Genomic DNA, 20,837 nt, shown 5'->3' on the forward strand with positions numbered 1-20,837 from the left:
GTCCTCTCACAGTTAAAAATAATAACCTGTCAATCCTTTATGAAACAGGAGCCCTTTTCCTTTACAGTTCAGACTGAACACCTGGCAAGGATCAACTATTGCCCCAGGTGCTCGGGTTTGACTCATTGGTGAAATCCAAGTATTCTGAATTTAGGACTGAATTTAAATCCCTGAACAAGTACTTTGCATAAATTCAGTAGAAACTCGATGTATTAAAGTTTCCATGCAGTCAATCCACAGTTTACAAAGTTAGCGTTGAAATTTCCTTTGTGTTATTTCCTGATTTATTTCTGAATTACCTCCTTTATAAAGAATTAAATCTTTCAGACTGAAACTTTTTTTAGACTAAACTGCAGCTTTGAGAAAGGTACCTAACTAGCTCAAGGAACCCTTCTGACAGCTCCTCTTCCCTCAAATTTGGCACTGACCAAGCCAACAGCAGTTGCAGTGGGAGGCATGCTGGCACAACCTCAGGTGCTACAGCCCTAAGAAGAGCACCTCACAGTTCAAATCAGCTAATTCAGTTTGCTTTTACTGTGTGCCAGAGGATCTGTCACACAGTAAATACTCAAAATTTTAATCACCAGTGAGAATATCACATATAATATTAATACAGAACGACATTGCAGACCAGTGCAGAATTGCCATCATTTGCTACGTGCGCCAATCAAAACATTCAGTCCTCAAAGCATCTGTGAAATCACACACTTAAAGGTATGTTTTCTATACGTAATTATTTGTGGAAAAGAGCAGTTTTTCCTTGGAAAGACAGTTTAAGCCCAACAGAAGTAATTCCCAAACTTTCCAACTCTAAAGTCATGCTGTACAGTTTTTTACCCAGTTCTTCAACTTTAATAGTTAAAAACTATTAAACTGGGAAAACTCCCAGTTTAAGGACTAATATTGCCAAACCAAAGCAGATGCTGCTTCATGTTCTCACAAGGGATTAGAGCCTGACACTTCATGTCATACCAAACAGGATACTGTTACCAAAAGGAAACCAAAGAACTCAGATCTTTGCAATTGAAATTTATATGGAAATACATCTGAAGGAACAACTGGAATTTAAAAGCTCTACAGTCAGCTTCTCCTAACCCTTTCATTTAAAAGGCTAGACAGCACTTAAGATCTCTATATTATTTTAACCAGTACAGAGCAATCAATTTTTACATTTCCAAAGAAGTTACTACAAAGTGATCAAGAAACTATTCTTTTAAAGTCATGAGACAAGCTTTTACAAATAAGAAGCTCTAGTAGTTGTGTCAATTTTCTGTCAACAATTTTTGTTCTATACTGACACCTGCTGACCATTTCTTCTGTCTAGTCAGTTTTATTGTATCACAACTTCATGCATATATCAGTTGGCCAAATAAACCTAGTATTTTAGTCAGATGTCTTCTCCTTCAAGAATTTACAGAGTAGGTGTATGTATTTTATCTATCCATATGTTAGATACATGTGTGTGTATTTATGTGCCTGTACTTGTATACATACACACACATTTACAAAACCCCTGTAAGTACTGGACTGCTCATGTCTGCTGAAAGAAGTTTTCCAAACTTCTCTGGAGCAAAAAAAGGTTTCTGCCTTTTCTGCCATTTTAGACACATGCAAGGGAATCAAGTCTCTAGAGAGTTGTAAACAGCATGAAAAAAGCCTCGTGTACTAGGATGATGTTCTCTGTGACTACTGCCCAAGAAAAGAGGCCATGGGGTCATCAGGTCTCTGCCGTTTCATTCTGTAGGCCTCCATTTCCTCTTCTGTTGGCTCCCTTGGTTCATACTGGCTGTTGTACGGTCTTTTCCTCTCATCTAGCTGCATGATTTCTTTGACATGGAGAAGTCGAGCCTCTTCTGCATTTAGTGCCTGAAATGAGAGCAAAGGGAATCAAAAATTCTACAATGAAAGTTAAACAAAAAAACCCCTACAATGAAGGTTTGTCTTAGACGCTTGTATGATGAACAAGGAGCAAGCACAAGGGTGAGATAAGTAATGCACATCTGTCTGGCCCCCCCCCAGCACATTTCACTTAATGCTCATTTTTTAGTATTTAACATAAAATGATGGTAAAATGCTATTTAGTAAACAAGACACTTTAATCTCCTTCCAAATGTCAAAATCAAGTAAGAAACTCATAGGATTTACCTGAAATATAATCATGATCTAGCAAGTACGAATGAGTTGTTTGTTAGTTTTTGTTATATATTTGGGGTTTTAATTTTTAAATGCTTTGTGTTATCTCATTCCTCAAACTACTATTGTTGCTACTGGAAAAGAAGTTGCATTTGTACCCTGCTTTAATTAAACATGGTTTGAACGGGTTTCTTCTCTGAGCAGCCCAAGGCAGGCTGCTGTGCCCAGGGGAGCATGCTGCTGCTGAACAGTGGATGGCTTGGGGCATGGATTTACTACATCAACCATGAGACTGGGCCAAGCCTGGGATACCAAGTGATAAGATTTAACAGTGCCTTTGATCTCTCCATCTTTCTTCAATACACAAATCATTGTGTTTTGCAATGTCTTTTATAGACCTACAGGTGTAATAGATGCCTAGATAGGAAATGTTCTAAGTCATCTAAATTAAGTCTTCCAAAACTAAATATTTATTGAATTTTTGCCTGAGGAGTAGGGGATGGACTTTAGAACATCTAACAGCATTTAAAATTTGATTTAGCTCAAATTTAGCATCAAAGTGTCCCATGGTATATCACCAAGATAAAGAACTGATGCTGTAAAATATGTCATGTTCCTTTTGCCACAAAGCCACTGAAGATTTTAGTACACCTTTTTTAGTTTTTCTTGCTTCTTTTTCTCTTCACCCTCACTGTCAGAATTTGAGCTCTTCTTGTGCTTCTTCTTTTTCTTCTCTTTCTGTTTCTCTTGGTGGATCTGTAAGGTCGGAAACAAGTTACTGTTAAGATTCAACATGCCAACATTAATAATGCCCAAACCACTAAATCCAAACTTCTATTAATGCTACTTGAGAGCTTAGTTTTCAATGGAGATGTTAATGCTTTAAGAATGCAGTCTAATAATTTTCAGGCTTATTCTGACTCTACACAATTTTGTAGTTAGACAGATCTTTTAATCTCTTAAAACGCTGAGGAGAAATATCTGTCTTCCCGAGAAAGGGAAACAGCCTACCTCCATCAGTGTTTTGGGTTTTGTCACGTGTTCTTCCTCCCCAGGCTGCTCTTCCATTAAACTTGCTCCTGTATTCTATGCAACAGACAAGAACAAGGATATACTGTTACTGAGCACATTTGAAAGCAGGACGACCAAAAAAAAAATCCCAAAAATCCCTGAAAAACCAACCCCCCACAAAAAGCAAAAGTCTAAACCTTAAGTGAGGAATAAGAATGACTTTTAGCTCTTTCTACATGAATAAACAAGAGAATACTTACAGCAATTTCTTTCCCAGCTTCTCCTGTACAGTAGGAGTATTTGACAAAGGAGTGGCAGCACTTGTAACCCCACTTGCCTTCTTTCCAGTACGAACCCCAAATGCACTGCAAGAGAACACACCACACAGTCACTCCTGTAAGGGGCAGGCTGAAATTTACACCTGAGCTGATATCCTGGTAAGTAAATTACTCAAAAAGTCCAAAAGGAAGCTAAGAGAAATACTTTTGCTATTTTACAGGAGCCTTACAGGTACCCTGTCAAAAAAGAGAACCACAACAGGATGTGGTCAACTCATATTCAAAGTGGAAGGCAAATACAGTAACTTCCCCTTTAGTTTAAGATTGCCATGGCAACTCTTCAAATTCACATCACAACTATGACAACTTGAAGTCTCTCCTTAGCAGAAAAGGGAGAGTGTCACATTGAGACAGAAGAAATATATTTTCTGTTTTAATTATATTGTACTGCATCTTAATATACCTCCAGTTGGATGGTATTTCATTTTTTAAAAATTTTAACATAACCGTGGACTTACTGTATGGTTGTTGATCTTCACATCCTCTTCATACTTAGAACAAGCAATAGCTTTCTCCTGTCCTTTGATGACTGTTCCATGCCTAGAATACTCCACATAATCTTCTGTTTGAGCTAACAGCAGTTCAGGCGGGGGGGCATCTAAATGTTCTTGTCCTCCATACTGAAATGCAAATAGAAATTATGTAATAGTTTTGAAAAAAAACTACCTTTTATGTAGCTAAGCAAATATTTCAAAAACAGCACCTTTGGTACCTTATGAAGAAGGCACAAAAGTGGATGGAGAGAGTTTAATCTTTAGTGATGAGTTAAGACAGAAATACATCATCTCCTATGGCCACTGTGGTATCTTTCGGTGCTTAGTTTTGTGGGGGTTTTTGTGATTTTTTGGTGTGGTTTTTGTTTGTTTGTTTTTGTTTTGTTTTATGCCTGGAAAATGAAAACAATGATACTTCTCACTTAAAGCAGGAAAACTTTTCAGACCAAACCAAAGAGCTCTGGTACAACCAGAGCAGTATTTCCTGTCCCCCTCCAAACTTGAATGTTGACATAGTTAGGATCTAAATGGATTACTTTGTTCTTTTTCAGTTGTCCAAGAAACAAATTGCAAAATATAAAATAAATACTTATCTAGAAGACTGCACCCAAAACTTGAGTCAGAAGGAAATTCAGATTTCTTCAGTGGAGAAATTCTGACAATTAAGGGAGGAGTTCCCAATAATATAAAGAAATACCAGCAGACCTTCGAAGGTCCCTATACTAAATAATAAAATTCAACAGTTGATGAGATAGTGTGTATAAATATAAAAATATTTTTAAGTCTAAGCTGCTGAGAACAGCTGATGCCCTCTCACATAGGATTAGTAATCTTATCTGTTACCCAAGACCCAGACTTCAAACTCAACAGAATTCCTATTAAATAAACCCAAATGCCTATTACCTTCTCTAGGATGCTTTCTTTCTGCTGCGCCTTGAAATCTTCTTTTTTCACTTTGAAGGATTTATAAAGGAGCTCTAATTTTGTAGGGTCTGCTTGAAGATGAACTTCAGAGCCTTTGTCATAAGCCTCCCAGGCAAACACTGTGTACACAAGAGGTTTCACTCAATACTTATTCTAAAACTGACGTACACATTCAAATTACATTCTTTAATTCTGAAGCAATTTGAAAGAAGTCCTCAATCTATAAAAGTTTATTTCTCTTTTGCAAGAAAGCAGCATTGTTAAATATTTTAATATGCCAATTTCCTTCAAAAAACCCCAAAATCAAACCCCACTTACACTGAGTCTGTGCCATTGAGATGGTATCGCCTGTGTAGCGAACAAAGTTGTCACCTGCATAACCAACTCTGCAGAGAAGAACACAATTCTTAGCATTTGTAATGTGATTTCCTCTTAAATACAAACATAGAATTGCAACAGGTAAGTAAAAATTCTCTTGTGTACTAAGAGTTAAGAACAGAAAGAGAAGAAAGTGCATTCAACTCGATACATGAAATGAAAACCTACACTCACTGCAAAGCCATGAAAGCATTAGGCAGCCACTCAAAAACCATGATTTCTGTGTTTACAGGGACACATGACACAGACCTGGAGTTCTGTCTGAGATGCCAAGCACTGCAACTTGGATCTAGTTACACAATAAATATGCATAAACAGTCTGTGATATTCCAGCACAGCGATTCTCACTTCTGGATTTGTGACTCTTCAATCCAGACCCACCATACTTGGCCAAGTTAAATAAAGCCTGGGACAGCTTTATTGCACTCAGTAAAGCTGAGATACTTGTGCACGGCCCTTGAAGAGATGAACAGTCAGTACATGAAACACACGCTGAAGATCAAATAATGCTAGCAATCCAATTACCCACTCTTTCATCTTCCCAAAGCCACTCTGAAAAATTTACAGTCTGTAAAGCTGTGGCAGAAACTTAAGAGTCAACATAGGTCAAATTATGACTTGAGAGAGAAGCAAAAGCATCTGCATCTAAAAAAAGAACTGACTGGCATTACTCTAGCTGGGGGCAAGGAGAGGTGGAAAGAGCATTATTTGCAATCATTTAGGCACTGCCATTCTATTTTAGGCAGTAAGCAAATCCAATTACTGTTGTCTGAATACATGTTTTACTCACAGCCTGTCTGCTCTGTATGTTCCCAGCACAACACAGGTCGAGTGTCTGACTCGGGGTTTAAGGGAGACAGCTGAGTGTGCAGCCAAAAGCCAGCCTATGGCACCTTTGATTAAGCTATCTAGACAATGCCAAAGCTTTCACACTTTTTCTATGCAGAATCCACTAATATAGAAGGAGATCTTATTCCTAATTCAAATATTTTATTAGGTCACACCACAAACACACCATGCCAGTCTCCAGAACCAAGAAACACGGGATAAAGTTTAAGATTTGGTTACGGAAATACGTTACATAAATATACTTATTATTTATAGGCATCACCTCCAGATGCAGCAGTGTCCTAGCCCTTGTACAGATAATTACACAAAACCATGGTCCACACATCCCTGAAGATTAAGGGTCAGTCCGTATCACAAAAATACCACTTTTATATACTAAACTAATAGGTGCTGCTAAATAAAACAGTTTTCTTCCACGTTTACTACTATGTGTATACACTAGAGATTAATTAGCTAAAGGACATACAGGTAAAAGAAAATATAAAACTATTAATCTCATTTTTAAGAGTTTTGTTGGATATACAAGCATGACCTCATTTTAACTTACTCATCTGGATTCTTGCCTGTGTTGGCATAAGGGTTCTCCCTCATTGCTCTTGTTTTGGGATCATAATAAGCAGAGTTTGGATCTAGATTTCTCAAGTACTAGGGAAAAAAAAACCAACATAAAAGATACTTAATATTTATGATTTTAAAAGAACTGAGGTTACCCCTGCATCCCCCAGTTTAAATGTTTTAATAAGTTCTATTTATGCAAAAGGATGACCTTGATGAAGTCATAACATGGGTGGGAACAGAACTGAGAACAGACCTTAACCTCCAAACCCCTAGACCAATAAAACAAAGTCATTAATAACTGAACGTATAATTTGTTGAAATTAACTCTCAAGAATACAGAAGAATAGAATCTGTACAGAATTCCTTACTCACTTTTGCAATATCTTCCCGAATACGTAAATTTCGGACTGTAATGCGTCTTTTAGAGTCAAAGTTCTGCCCAGGCATATCAATGTCATCTGCGTATTTGTCTTCATCTTCATCTTCACTGTTATGATCTCTTTCCTGAGGAGAAATGGAAAATTTATAACTAAAAGAGTTCCTTCATTCCGAGACATGTACAAGAATCTGATTTTAGTGGTTTCATTAAAATTCTGCAATCCCTGTAGTTATAAGGTGGCACAGTTTACCTCAGCTTAAGTGTGCTCTCAGGCTAATCTAACATTCAACACTTCAGAAATAGTCTTGTTAAAGAATTTTCACTTCCTTCTATGGAAATAGTTATCAAAACATAACTGTGATGATACTAAGAAAACAGTTATTTTGGTCAAAATATACCACATGTTAAAATCTAGTTATGTGCTTGCATCTCTAAGGTTTGACAACACATAGGAATTAAAACAAGAAGCCTCTTTATGAAATCCAGCAACCCCTGCCCAAAAGAAGAGGCAGACACTGGCATGGACACAACATTCAAACCCCTGTGCCACCTCTGTTTTGCTGTTCCACTAACTACAGGTTCCTTCTTTGCCCATGGTGTGATGCAGTGGGTAATCATCTTACTGTCTGTGAATTTGATTCCTCTTCTCCCCACTGGTGTCTTGGGGAGTTCTGCAGCAAACAAAGAGCACATCAGCAGAGAAGACAAGACAGTGGAAAAAGGCAAGATGGCAGGGATACAAAGGGCAATCAAAGCAGAGCTTCATGCTGGGTACAAAATACAATTTACCAATGGCTCCAAAGGCAGAAACACTGCTACATAACATTATAGGAAAAAGCTCTTAGCTGTCTCTGTGACAGACACATGTTGGAGAACTTTTCACTGTATTCCTAACTAAATTTCCAATTCTTTGCAAGAACAGCAAATTCTAAAACTGTTGGTGTTATTTAGAGCTTGTTAAGCCTTTGAACACTGAGGATTTAGACTATAACATTTCATATCATGCAAATAGAACCAAGTTTCAACTCTGAAAGCTTAAAAAAGAATTAAGGAGATATATATTCAAGAATTTAGTCAGGATTTACAGGAATACTAAGCATGAATCAGAAGGCAGAATTTAAGTTCGACAAACACAGCCAGATTTCATGTTTTTAACCTGCTTAGTCTTTAACTGAAAAACACTTGCAGCAGTAAAGATGGGAACAACTGTGAGCCCTGGAACACAGACCAGCAACTGGCCAGCACTGACTATGCAAATCAGTCTAAGTCCTCTCCCTCAGAGACAGTTCTTAAGTTTCAAACACACTTTTCTTCTTACAGTTCCATTCTACAGTAAGTATAGAGAAGGCAACAGTGTTTGCTTCACAAAACAGACATGAAAAGAGGAGGAATCTCTTCTATTGGGAAGGTTAAAGCACTGTAGTTCGGGCTGGGTGGCAGATCGAGCTCACTGTGCCATCTAGTGACAACCTGCGAGGGGACAGTACAGCCTCTGGAAAACAGCCTCTGCAAGGAGGCTTTAAAAAAACCCTCCTTCTGATCAGTAGCAGTCTCTATTTTTTATCCATTTTGTAAACTTAGAATATAATCAGAAATGCCTTTTAAAACTAGAATTTCATATCAAAGATTATCAATATAATCTATAATCTAAGAGGAGCTTGCTGAACTTAGTGGAAGATGCAATCTCTGCAGATATACACCAAAGGGAAATTCATATCTCAGCCTTCAAATATCCAGAGACACTGCAAACAGTCAGAGCAGTGACTTAAGAACAAATTGGTTTACGATAAAGAAAACACCTTCCTATTCTAATTTATATTAAGCATTACTAAATCAATGCACAGCCATGACCTCAGCGCTAGTCAGACCGTAACAATCTTTAAATACAAGAAACGCATTTCAGTATATGAAAAAAAATTACTACACGGAAAACAAGCTCTTCTGACCCAAAATTCCATGTCACTAATTTTAGCAATAATAATAATGACACAGAATTTCTGCTCATAAGTGGAACACAAAGCAATTCGCATTTGACAGTAGATGCTTCAAGTGTGACACAGAACATGCTGGTGCTAGGAAAACCTTTAAATTACTGAAGGGCATAAAACCCAACAGCAGACCCTGAATAGAGAGTAAAAGAGTCAGAAAGCAGAAATTATGTTTTATATTTATTCAGCCTAGGCAAAAATAAAAAATAGATTAAGTAACTTTACATACCACTTGCTCCAGTTTCCCTGATGCCAACTCCTCCTGAAGCTTCTGGGCTTTCAGTGTACGTTTGGCCTGTGCAGCATGAAAATGCATTCGTTTAAATATTTCTTTTTAGCACCAGGTCTAATATCAACAGAGTACATTACAAGTGTCCCTCCTCCCAGCCCAGCCACACCAAACACTAACCCTCTCCCCAGTAAATCACAGCACCTACGTACCAAATCAACCTTGGAATATTCCTCAACAATTTTCATGTGCTCCTCTGGGTTATAACCATTCCACCGGTCTCGCTTCCCATCATAATCAAACATCAGCTGAGGCTGCACATGTTCATCTGGGGCAATATTCATGCCTGTGTATTTTGCTCCAACTTTCCTGGGTCTCTGAAAGAAAAAAAAAAGATGGTTAGCTCAGGCCATTAGATTCCTCACTCACATATCCCTTTAAAAATACTATCAATCAAGCTCCTCTAAAGCAAGTTAAATTCAGCACTGTAAGCCTGTGGATTGTAAATAAAGGCAAGTAGCTCTGCACTTTTACGTGCAGCACAACAGACCCCAAACTCCATACATTCTTATTCGTATTTTCTACAATTAAGAAACAAATGAAAACAGCTTCTGGTGGTGGCTTCTAGCTGAGATGAAGCAGAAACACAGACACAGCAGCACTTGAGATAATGCAATTAACAAGAAAATAACATTTTCACCTATTATTTCAGATCTTATTACAAACATAATTTATGTATGACACACTGAATTGTATCACTTTTCCCCTTAATTTTTCCTACATAACAATTTCTTTAGAAATTTCTGGGCCATCTCTCACTGCTTGAAACATTTTTCAAAACAGCTTTTCAAACCCAGTATTTCATCTATAGCCAGCTATTTTTCAGTAAGATTAAAATTCCTATGCCTTTCAAAGCCATTAAGACACGGACAAAAGTGAAGTTTACCTCCATGCAGTCTTTCTTCTTGTGTGTCAGTGCCCCACAGTTCTCACAGGCTCCTTTGCGGTACCTCGTGGCCACAGCATGCTGAGAGGAAACACAATGGGCAGCACTGGGGACACTTTGGCAGATTTACAGAAGTGTTCCAAATAACAAGTTCATATTTTCAACACCACTCAAGTGTGTGTGCCCTCCCCAAAGCCCAAACACGTGTTTTGATTATAAACAGATACTGTGATTTGCCTGCTGAATAAAAATTCCTGCCCTCCTCAAAACCATATAACCAGAAATCTCCTCACGTATTCAACCCAAATCTTTATTTCATGAGAAAAACATTTTGCATACCTCCTGCACTCCTCTTTTGTACCAATCTCCAGAGGAGTTATACTGTTTCTGCTTCTCTGGCTGAGGTCTCTGATGCTTTAGTGTGGGTCTTTTAGAAGGATCTATGTACCATGGTACTGAGGAAATGTACTGAGGAATATGAGGGTTGATATCTCTGTAAAAGATGTTGTGCAATGAATACATGGCATGGGGAAAAACACACAACAACCTAGTCTAACAAAGAACCTTCACATTAAAGTTCAAGTGCTTTATGAGTGATAATAAATAAGGAAGTTGGTACAATGCACGGCAAAATAAATTCTCAATTTGATAAACACAGACTTTGAGATTTTGTTGCCATCTAATTCACCTAAACTCCTGACTCCAAATCAAATGGCTTCTTCTGTGTAATGTTACTGAGCAAAAAACATAGCAACATTTCTCAGAAGCAACAAGCCCTGTAAAAGCAAGAGAGAGAGGCAACAGATAAGGTAGAGAGTAAAAGACCCCCATACTATGTTTTGCTCAGTTCTAAAATACCACTTGTAATTAGCTTAACAGATTGGACTTTTTAGCAGATCTCTCAATAGTTGACAGAAGGTAAACATTGAACCTACATTTTTCTAGAAAATATCTGATGACTGGAACGTTAAAAGACAAAGTTCAACTACTTACTTCTACAGCAATTCACACTGAAATCGTGCATTACCCTGACAGTTTTTCTGTAACCACAACAGGAAAAGACATTTTTACTCAGCAGCTTTAGAATAACCACAGCTTTAGTAAAACTTACTTTCCTTCTTCATCCACTTCAGCAGGTGCATTTCCAAGTTTTCTCTGTTCTTCTAACTCTTTCTTTTTCCTCCAATCTTCCCTCGTCATCTTCTTTGGTTCCTCCAGGCTCACATCATTTGCCCCTCCTGCAGGAGGGGTGTTCGCTACCGCACCTGAGGCCATTTTGGCTTTTTCCCTTAGCAGAAAAAAAATTATAAGACAAAAAAAAAGCTTTACAGATCAATACCCTCTAACATCACAGCTCTTCAACGTGATTTTGTGTCACTCAGTGAAATTAGTTAACTCCGTATTATGCATTCCTGACATACCTCTGTCCTGAAAAATAAGGCCCACTACCGAAAAAACCGAAATTACCTTACTGTTAACGTAGGGCCTGGGCCTGCGCGTACCCCGGAAGAGACAAGAGAAAGACCGCAGGGAAGCGGCGCCAGGCTCGGGCCCAAGCCCAGGCCCGAGCGGGGGACGCCAACACTTGCTTGAAGCCTGCAGTAGCCGCCCTCTCGGATCCTGAGTCGCGGTCCCGATCCCGTTCCCGAATGCTGCCCCGTTCCCTCACCCCTGTTTACCTGCCGGCCCGCAGCACCGCAGCACCGCTCCACAATGCCCCGCGGCTCCGCTCACTTCCGGGGCGGAGCCGCTTCCCCCTGCCCGCCCCGCCCCGGAGCTCGCGTGCCGCGGTGCGCGAGCGGCGCGGTCAGCTAATCGGCTGCCGCGCGTGAGTCGAAGCGGCCAATGGGCGGCTCGAGGGCCGTTTAAAAGCCGGAGCGGTTGGTACTTGGTGCGTTCCGAGGTGTTTGAGAGTGGTTTGGATTCAGTGGGTCTTGCTCTTTCCTTTCCTGTCGCTTTCTGAGGTGAGCTGAGGGTTCGGGGGGAGGGCTAGTCTGGGACTGTAAATCTTGCTTTGGCTTTGTGCTTCAGGTTGTACAAAGAAAGGGATTTTCGCCTAGAGGAGGGTAAGAAACCTGGGGAAGGGTTTGGAGCACAAGTCTGATGAGGAGTAGCTAGGGTGAGGGGGTTTAGCCTGAAGAAGAGGAGGCTCAGGAGAGGCCTTATAGCTCTCTATTGCCACCTGAAAGAAGGTTGCAGCCAGGTGGAGATTGCTAGTTGCCTGGGAGAAAACACCAACAGGACAAGAAAAAATGGCATCAAGCTGTGCCGGGGAAAACTTAGGTTGGGCATTAGGAAGAATTCCTGATAGAAGGGTTGATTAGACACTAAAACGGGCTGCCCAGGGAGGTGGTGGAGTCACTGTCCCTGGAGGTGTTTAAGGGAAGACTGGGTATGGCACTCAGTGCCATGGTGTGGTTGGCATGGTGGTGTTTAGGTTGGACTCAGTTACTTAGAGATCTTTTCCAGCCTCACTGACTGTGATTCTGAGTTTTCCTGTAGACGTCTTTAATGAGGAATTGCTTGCCCACCTGTGTAATGGCAGCAATGAGTATAAGGCAGGAGCACTAGTAGTGCCTTCAAACCTGAGGGTCTTTAGCTGAACTACCGTGTAATGGTGGGAAGTAGGGGTTTGGTCCCCTTGTGTAGAGACCACTATGTGATAGCTGTTTTTAATGGGGCTTGCTTAAAAAGTGTGTTGTGGTGTGACAAGTGACAGAAATTGTTTTTCCTTTTTTCTGTATGGACTCTACAGGGTAGTCTCATCAGTCTGAAGATGGCAACTCTGATCTTCGTTGATCAGGAGAATGGTGAACTTGGTGCTCCCAAAAGTCAGCTGAAGCTTCCTTCAGGATCTTGTGTGTATTTGCTGCCCTAAGCCAGTAAGGGATCAAGTGAAGGGCATAAATCACATTTTGTTATTCACTGCTTTTAATGATAATGAATTTCTATTCATAAAACCACTTACCCAACCAATTCTTCCAAGCTCACCAATTAGTATAAAATTGAAGATAACTCTGTGCTTTTGTCATAAGTGGGGCTTATGTGTTATAAAGAAGTGATTTTATTTAGGCAAGCTTTAGGGTTGCTGAGGTTTGCTTTTTTTTCCTTCCCCCCTGCCCCATTCTAGCAAAAGCCTTAATTGAAAGAACACAAGTTAATACTCCACTTCCTAAAAAAGCGATCAGTACTTCTCCAGTCACATCTCGCTCTGTCAGAAAGGCTCTTGGAAATGTGAATAAAACTGAAGGAGTCACAAGCAAGATGGACAAGATAAAACAGAAAAATCAGCCTTGCACTGTGAACAAAGTGAGTACAGCACACTTATGCTGGGGAGGAGGGGAAATCCATAATTTACATGCTGTTGTGGCTTAACTCTGACATAATTAAGCACCCCACAACTGCTCCCTCTCTCCCTCCTTGATGGGATTGGGGGAGAAAATTGGAAGGGTGAATGTGAGAAAAATCGTAGGCTGAGAGTAAGGCAATTTAATTATTAAAAATCTCAAAGAAAAACAAAACCAATTCCTTGCAACCAGTTGATTAATGCCTTGTCAGTCCCAGAGCAGTGTTAGCCCTGCTTTCCCACCAGTTTTCCTTGCTGAGCATGTCATGCAGTATGGGATATCCCTCTGGCTAGCCAGGGTCAGCTGTGCTAGCTGTGCATCCCCAGCCTCCTCACTGGTGGGGTTGTGAGAGGCAGAGAAGGCCTGGACTGTATAAACACTGCTTGGCAGTAGCTGAAAGAGCTGCGTGTATCAATGCTGTTTTCATCATGAATCTGAAGAATTGCTAGGAGGAAAAATAAATTCTCCCATAGCTAAAAGCAGGGCACCTACATAGATGGTTCTAGAGAAAATAGTCTGGGTTAATGTCTTATTAATATGTTAAGAGTCATCTGTTCTAGTGCTGCCATATGTAATACTGCACTACATAAACTCAGCTGAAACATTTGCCAATCTCCATCTTATTTGTGTTGAAGGTATTAGAATTTAGGCCTGACTGAGAAGTATGACATGTATGCTTGTCTGTAGACCCGAATAGCACAGGAAAGCCACTACAAACATTCTACAGTAGCTCAAATAATGTGACTTCTTCTTTTTATGACTAAGAAAGAGTGGATTAGAAAGCTGCCATGCAGTGGCTGAAGAAGATTGGCCAGAAATAGAAAATATGTTTCCTTTGGATCCTCAAGGTAAGCGCTATTGATGTAATTATTAAAATTAACAATAAGTCTTTTGTGAGTGTTGGCATTGTTGTAAGAATTTGTTCGAGCTACTGTAGCACACAAGCCAGCATTGCATTTCTCCTGAGTCCTTTCTGAAACATAAGGGTGCTTGCTGCTTCTGGAATACTTAAACAAGAATGAGATGGCATTTCTAACAGTAATGGCTGTGGCTTAGATGTGTTATTCTGAGTCTCTCATTGTGGTGACGGGAAACAAGTTCCAAATAACTGTGTGTTAGCTTCTTAGTTCATTAAAGTGACTAATAGACAAGTATTCAAAGGAATATTAGAAGAGTGTGTGCCAAGATAATTTGTAACTGAAGAGACTCCTACTGCTGTAGGATATCATAGTTGAAGGTTAAACTTCCAAAGCTGTTTTTAGGCCAGCCCATTGTAGATATTCTCTCAGTCCTTCAAAGTGTGTCCTTAAAGCTTTCTTCTTCTGTGTGAAAACTACTGTGCCAAACACTTCAGTGTTGATGAAAGACATGCTTTGCTTGCTCAAGTTACTAACTGCTTTACATTATCAGTTCTATTAGGCAGCCTAGTGTTTTCATCAGGGTTGGTGTATGGGATTTCATGGGCAACTAAAAGGTGTAACTGCAAATAAATACCCCATGAGAGGAGACTGTTCTGTTGTTTTAGATTGGTTCCCATTTCATTTAGTCTAGAAGAGTTTGCAGCTTCCCAGGCTACTGCACACTTACAGTCTTTCTCAAACAGACTTTGAGAGTTTTGATCTTCCTGAAGAACACAAACTAAGCAATATCAACCTGTGTGGTGTTCCCCTCATGGTATTTGAAAGGACATATGGCAGATGTGTGAACGTGGTTCCTTCACCTGTGAAGATTGAAAAGATTTCATGGGAATCCAGTAAGTGGAAACTTTGCATGATTTTCAGTACATACAGTGCTCATCAGTGGTTTGGGCAAAAAGCCACTTGGCTATAGCAGTGAATTGCTGTTGCTGTCTAAACTACCAGAGCAGTGCACCAGTATCAAAGAGCTTCTGCTGTGTAATCAAGCTCAGTGTACCTGGCCAACCCTGCTAGTTCAGGCAGTGGTCTCAGAGTGGTGTTGCTGACTTACGGCTTAATCTAGCTGCAACCAAGCATCACACAACTGCTTACCTTCTCCCCAGATATGGGATGGGGAAGCAGTCAGAGGAGAAAAAGTCAAAGAACTCATGCTTTGAAGTAAAAGCAGTTTTGATAACTAAAGCAAAAGCCATGCATTTAAAAAAAAACAAAACAAAGAATTCATTCAGCTCCCATCAGCAGGCATCTGCACAGCAGCAGGGCTCGATTGCATGCATGCTTGGGAAGACAAGTGCCATAACTCCAAATGTCCCTCCTTCCTTCTTCCCCCAGCTTTATCTGCTGAGTGTGGCACCATATGGTCTGGGATATCCCCTGGGCCCCTTGGGGTCAGCTGTTCTGGCTGTGCCCCCTTCCAGATCCTTGATCACTCCTAGCCTTCTCACTGGTGGGATGAGGAGCAGAAAAGGCCTTGACCATTGCTGAGCAGTGCTCACACAACTAAACCATCCCAGAATTATCAACACTGCTTCCAGCATGAATCCAGAACACAGCCCATACCAGTGACTGTGAAGAAAATTAACTCTACCCAATGAAAAGCAGTACACTGAGTAATCTTTTGTGTGCTTTGCAAACTGATCAGTTAAGTTGCATTGGCTTATACTATGAAGCAATATTTACCTTGCTTATTCAAGAGGTTTATGCTGGGCAACTGTTAGCTAGCTTAGGTTAGTGTGTATTCTGAGTTTGAGAAACTGATTTGGTTTTTTTCTAACTTCCAGACTTGATACAATCAACTGCTGACTTCCTTGCTACCCTGGATGAGATCATTGACATGCCACCTCCAAATTATGATGTTTAATGTGTGTTCTGAAGTTTCTTTTGAGTTCAAATTTCATGTAGTTCTGTCTTTCAATAAAGGCTAGTTTAATCTGTATACTGTTGTACTTGTCCTTTTTCAGTGAGCCCAAGATGTAGGTAGTAAAATAGAGCTTTGAGAAGGAGGTTATCTGACAAGCAGGTAAAGCAGAGCCTGGATAAGCTTCTAGGCAAGGCTATAATACAGTTGTTACCCATATCCAGGACCTGGTACCTGCTGATTGGAGTGTGTGTGGTTGTGATAGGTTGAGATCCTTCTCACCTTGCTGCCTAGCTTGACCCATTAAACATGCAAGGGTTTGAACCAATTTGTATGTCTAGTGTAAAGTAAGCACTAGAGCTGGTATTCTTCTGGTGTTTTTCCTTTGAACTTGTTTGCTCTTCACAGTGGCTATCTAAGGTGGTGTGTGTTGGGTTCTTATGCAGCTGTAGACTTAATTTTACAGAAAAATGCATGTAACTAAGGCACTGAAACTGGTTACACAGTGTCATCACGTGGCCTCTTGGTAAGCAGACACAGGTAAAAACACACTGGTATGTGAGGCCCCAGAGAACAGCGGTATGAGACACAGTATGGGTATGACATTAAATTAACATAAATTTAGGTAGTAACTTTTCGTATGTACAAACAGACATCTCACTGGGAGAGACACTAGTATTTCACATGTGTTATGGAAGTTTATCAGAATGAAAATAGATCTTTTTTGTTACTTTGAAATATTCACAGTGATCAAGAACCTAGATCTCTTCATACAATCAAGTAAGCCTTTTGTGCTTTGTCCACTTGTGTGTATACATGCACATTAAAACATTTAAAACATGCTTGTAGAATTTTACAGCAAACTGAACAAGTATCTGCATGTTTACAAAGGTGATTATTTCAGATTCACAGGCCTCTTGATACTGATAGACTTTAATCTTAGAGCTCAAATACTTGTGGGGCTGGTGGAATGGGTGTGAGGAAAGATAGGGGTGAGTCAAGCTTGGGAATATTGGTGGTCTGTCTGCATGGGGATGAGTGCTGCTGTGGTGTAGAAAATAAAATGGTAGTGGTAGGATTAACTAAATTATTTTTGTTTGCTACAATAAACCTCATTGCAGGCTTTTTAGTTCTCATTAGGCTTTCTAGCTAATGCAGGTCAAAGCTTTTGCTTTTACAAAGCTTAATTTTGTAAACATTCATTTAAAAGTTCTACTTGTTTCAGCTGGCTTTTATTTTCCACATTTCATTTACTTTTCAACTCTTCTGACTGAGGTTGAAGGGAAATGCACACTCCTGAGACTTTCTGGGACAAAGCTGTCCCAGACAGCTCCATCTGTGGATGGAGTTTCCTACTCTTGGTGACTCCCAAGAGATCACAGACACAAGGCACTGTTTTTTCTTTGGAAAATGTTAATTCATGGCTTCAGAGCTGCAAGCCTGCTTGGCATCATGAAGTGCTGACGCAGGAGAATTTTGTATTGCTTCAGGTAGGTGTTAACACTGATTTCTACTGGTGACTAAAAAATCAACTTCCTTAACTGCTTTAATGTTGATATAACACTCACAGCTCTTTATACTTACCAAGTTCTATTTTCTCTTGGGGTATTGTCAGGAATAGATGCAACTTGAGTTCAAAATGCTGTTTGAGCACTTTTTTCCACAACAGTAGTCTTACTAAAAACTGCTAGTGTTTTGGTTTACTTGCTTGATCAGTTTATGCTTCCTGTAAACATCTGAGATATCTGGGATTTTAAATGCATGGCTGTGATGAAAATGAATGCTTATGTGGTGGCTTGGCCTTAGTTTGAAAGAGCCTTAATAGCCCTCATGGGTACGTGAGTAGGAGCTCCCGATTGTAACAAAATGTGCAGATCAGGGACCTTTTCAATTGGTTATCACTCTGCAAAGGAACTGTTCTGTCTGTGAGAATCACTTTAAACCCTTACCTGAACTTCTGTAAGGAGAACTTGGAGATAGATGCACATGAAATAATTGTTTAGCAGGCTTAGTAAAGTTACTTTAGTGCACATCAGATAATCCAGCCTGTGTGCAGTGTTCTGGCAGTGGGTGGCACCATGGTAATAGCCTTGTTAGAGCCTCTCCTCCTGCAGCCTGAAATCGGTGCCATGGTGGTGCTTGCCTTTGGTACCTTGCACACAGTTCTGGCTGCAACAGCTTCATCTCCTCATTAACAGGAAATGGAGGGTAAGAATGGGCACTATGACCCCATGACTACAGGGAATAGTTGGTCAGCCAAGCACTTTCTATCTTCTATTCTTTAAAAAGAACAGAAATGAGAAGCCTGGATGCAGTTGGTCTCTCTAGAGTTACCAAAGCCATGAACTTTTGAGTTTCACTGCAGTTTTACTGATGCTAGCAAAATACTGTAATAGAAATACAATAATGCCCTCCTAAGTATCCCTAGAGTGATACTTACTGTGCTCTGAGAGACTCAGGCACTGACCCCCTCAACATGTCTGTAATGAGGTTTATATACAAATTATATACACAGTATATATTTAATAACTGGTCATCTGGGATCTAAATGTGTGTCAGTTCCCAGTTATTTTTGCATATAACTTTGCAAAGCATGTGAGAAAAGTGGTTTTGATAAATTTACTTCTAACTGCAGTCTGGGAAAAGGTTAAAGCGTGGTGGGCCTGCCTGTTGTGCTCAAATGATCTACAAAGTTAAAGGAGAAAAAGTTATAAAATGGCCATAACGTGTCCTTGTTGTCAGATTATGAAGAATGTCAGGATGTCAAAGGAATGTGCACACAACTTACTGGGGGGGGGGGGTGGGGGGGTGGATGTTTTGTTACCTCTAAGAGGGGAGGTAATCCCTCCCAGTTAATGGAGTTGGAGGGATGTTCCTGGAGCTCTTGGTAATTGGATTTGGTTTTTTGTACTAGCCTGATTATTTTTGTGAAAAAAAGTTCAGGTTCACTCTCCTGTTAGGATTTAAAAGTTTAATAAAGGACATTAGGGGACAAAGACAATAAAGCAAAATTCACAGTGCCGGGTGCTTTGGCACTTAGCTAAGAGCACACCTGTTATTGCAGAGGCACCCTTTACATACCTGTCCTATTGCATCAGCCTAATGCATATTCATAATCAATTATGCATATTCAGACTTTCCCTTAAACTAGTTTACATGTTCCAGGAGCTGTTTAGCATGGCTCCTCCTTGGATCCGCCTTTTTAGAGCATGTGCATTTCTTGGCTGTTGTTTTAGTCAGTTTCTATTATCACCCCCAGAGTGGGCTTTGGTCCATGGTTTCTGCAGATGCTAGTTGCTGATAGTTGGCATGTCAGTAGCAGGGGTCCTCAACACATGTTCATTGGATGCTATCCAACCAAGCAGACAGTTCAATTACCACAAGTGTAACTATATTAGCTATTTTACTATTATGTCTAAGTTTAGTTAATGACAGAAATAAAGGCATTAGTTATTGTTACAAAACTACATCTTTATAACAAAGCTACTTTAACATTATACATATAGCATTAATTTTAACATTTGCTGAAAGCCAATATTATAATATGTATCTATCACCTTTTCATTAACTATATGGAAGGTGGAGCCTTTGGAGGACTCCAGATGCTGTTCTTCAGTGGCTCAGACTGGGCTTTCTTTCAGCATTTCAGCCTAAAATATGTAACCAATGGGTAAAAGCATCTTGTAAGACTCACTATCAGAAAGGCACTTTAAGTGCACTGCTATAGGCTCCAGTAGAAGTGGTTCCCCTTTCTATTAGTCCAGGGACAAAATTGAGATTATGTGTAGCGGGCATGTGTAAAGACTGGGAGAGGGAAAGAGCTTTGAGTGTTTACACATGCACACACACATCCTCATACTGAAAACTGTTCTGAATCAGTACTTTTCCTACAGATCTGAATTGTTTGTTTTAGGGCATATATAAGGTATGTCCTTTATGTGTGATATCATTGTCTGAAGTGTTCTAAACCCATCTCAAATTTTGGAAAAATCTAAGCCATGAAGAAGATCAGACTTTGTTAGATCTCATGTTGACTAGTAATGATAATTTACATAGCACTGATGAAGATCTAAGAGTCAATCTGCAAGTTTATCACAAACTGAGATACTAAACTTTTCTCAAGACTTGCTAAGGATCTTTAAGATACAATATAATGGAAGTACTGCTTTGGTGATGGAGATTCTTTTTCTGGTATAATTTTTGAGTTACTTAGGGCAGTTAGAGTTATAATGATTGATGTAGCTATACACAAAGGGATTTGAAGGAGGGCAAGGAAAGCTTTTTTTGCATGGGACGCTGAAGATTCAAAGAACAGCCAGAATGATGCAGGATGGTAAGGCAAGATGTGTATAAAGACATATCCTTCTTCGTGACATTTCCTTCTTTGTATCTCAAATTCAACTTCTGGCTCCAGCACAGCCTTACCCACAGCCACAGTCATTTTAGAAGTAAATCTCTTCCAGCATGGCCTTCCCTTTGGCTGCAGTC

At 39.9% G+C, this 20,837-nt stretch overlaps 2 protein-coding genes across 4 annotated transcripts; one reads left to right on the forward strand and one right to left on the reverse strand.

Annotated features, from left to right (window-relative positions):
- Positions 1–1,016: 1,016 nt before the first annotated feature.
- On the reverse strand, positions 1,017–11,960 carry SLU7 (SLU7 homolog, splicing factor). Of its 3 annotated transcripts, none has more exons than XM_082291550.1 (16): positions 11,907–11,960; positions 11,339–11,515; positions 10,567–10,720; positions 10,228–10,308; positions 9,494–9,658; positions 9,282–9,347; positions 7,688–7,735; positions 7,058–7,189; positions 6,675–6,772; positions 5,219–5,286; positions 4,880–5,019; positions 3,941–4,102; positions 3,405–3,509; positions 3,145–3,219; positions 2,785–2,889; positions 1,017–1,866 (listed from the first exon to the last, which is right to left on the reverse strand). In XM_082291550.1, exons 2-16 carry the CDS (start codon positions 11,500–11,502, stop codon positions 1,687–1,689), a joined length of 1,743 nt encoding a protein of 580 aa, XP_082147676.1. In that variant the 5' UTR covers positions 11,503–11,515; positions 11,907–11,960; the 3' UTR covers positions 1,017–1,686. The 3 variants fall into 3 exon arrangements, with proteins under 3 accessions (XP_082147676.1, XP_082147677.1, XP_082147678.1); XM_082291551.1 differs by lacking the exon at positions 11,907–11,960 and adding an exon at positions 11,695–11,881; XM_082291552.1 differs by lacking the exon at positions 7,688–7,735.
- Positions 11,961–12,007: 47 nt separating this feature from the next.
- Positions 12,008–16,427, forward strand: PTTG1 (PTTG1 regulator of sister chromatid separation, securin). The gene is made up of 6 exons (XM_082291542.1): positions 12,008–12,191; positions 12,983–13,085; positions 13,358–13,536; positions 14,344–14,422; positions 15,178–15,327; positions 16,273–16,427. Exons 2-6 carry the CDS (start codon positions 13,004–13,006, stop codon positions 16,350–16,352), a joined length of 570 nt encoding a protein of 189 aa, XP_082147668.1. The 5' UTR covers positions 12,008–12,191; positions 12,983–13,003; the 3' UTR covers positions 16,353–16,427.
- Positions 16,428–20,837: the final 4,410 nt, after the last annotated feature.

The sequence above is a fragment of the Coloeus monedula genome (assembly GCF_965178545.1).
Source record: "Coloeus monedula genome assembly, chromosome: 15".
NCBI lineage: Eukaryota > Metazoa > Chordata > Aves > Passeriformes > Corvidae > Coloeus > Coloeus monedula.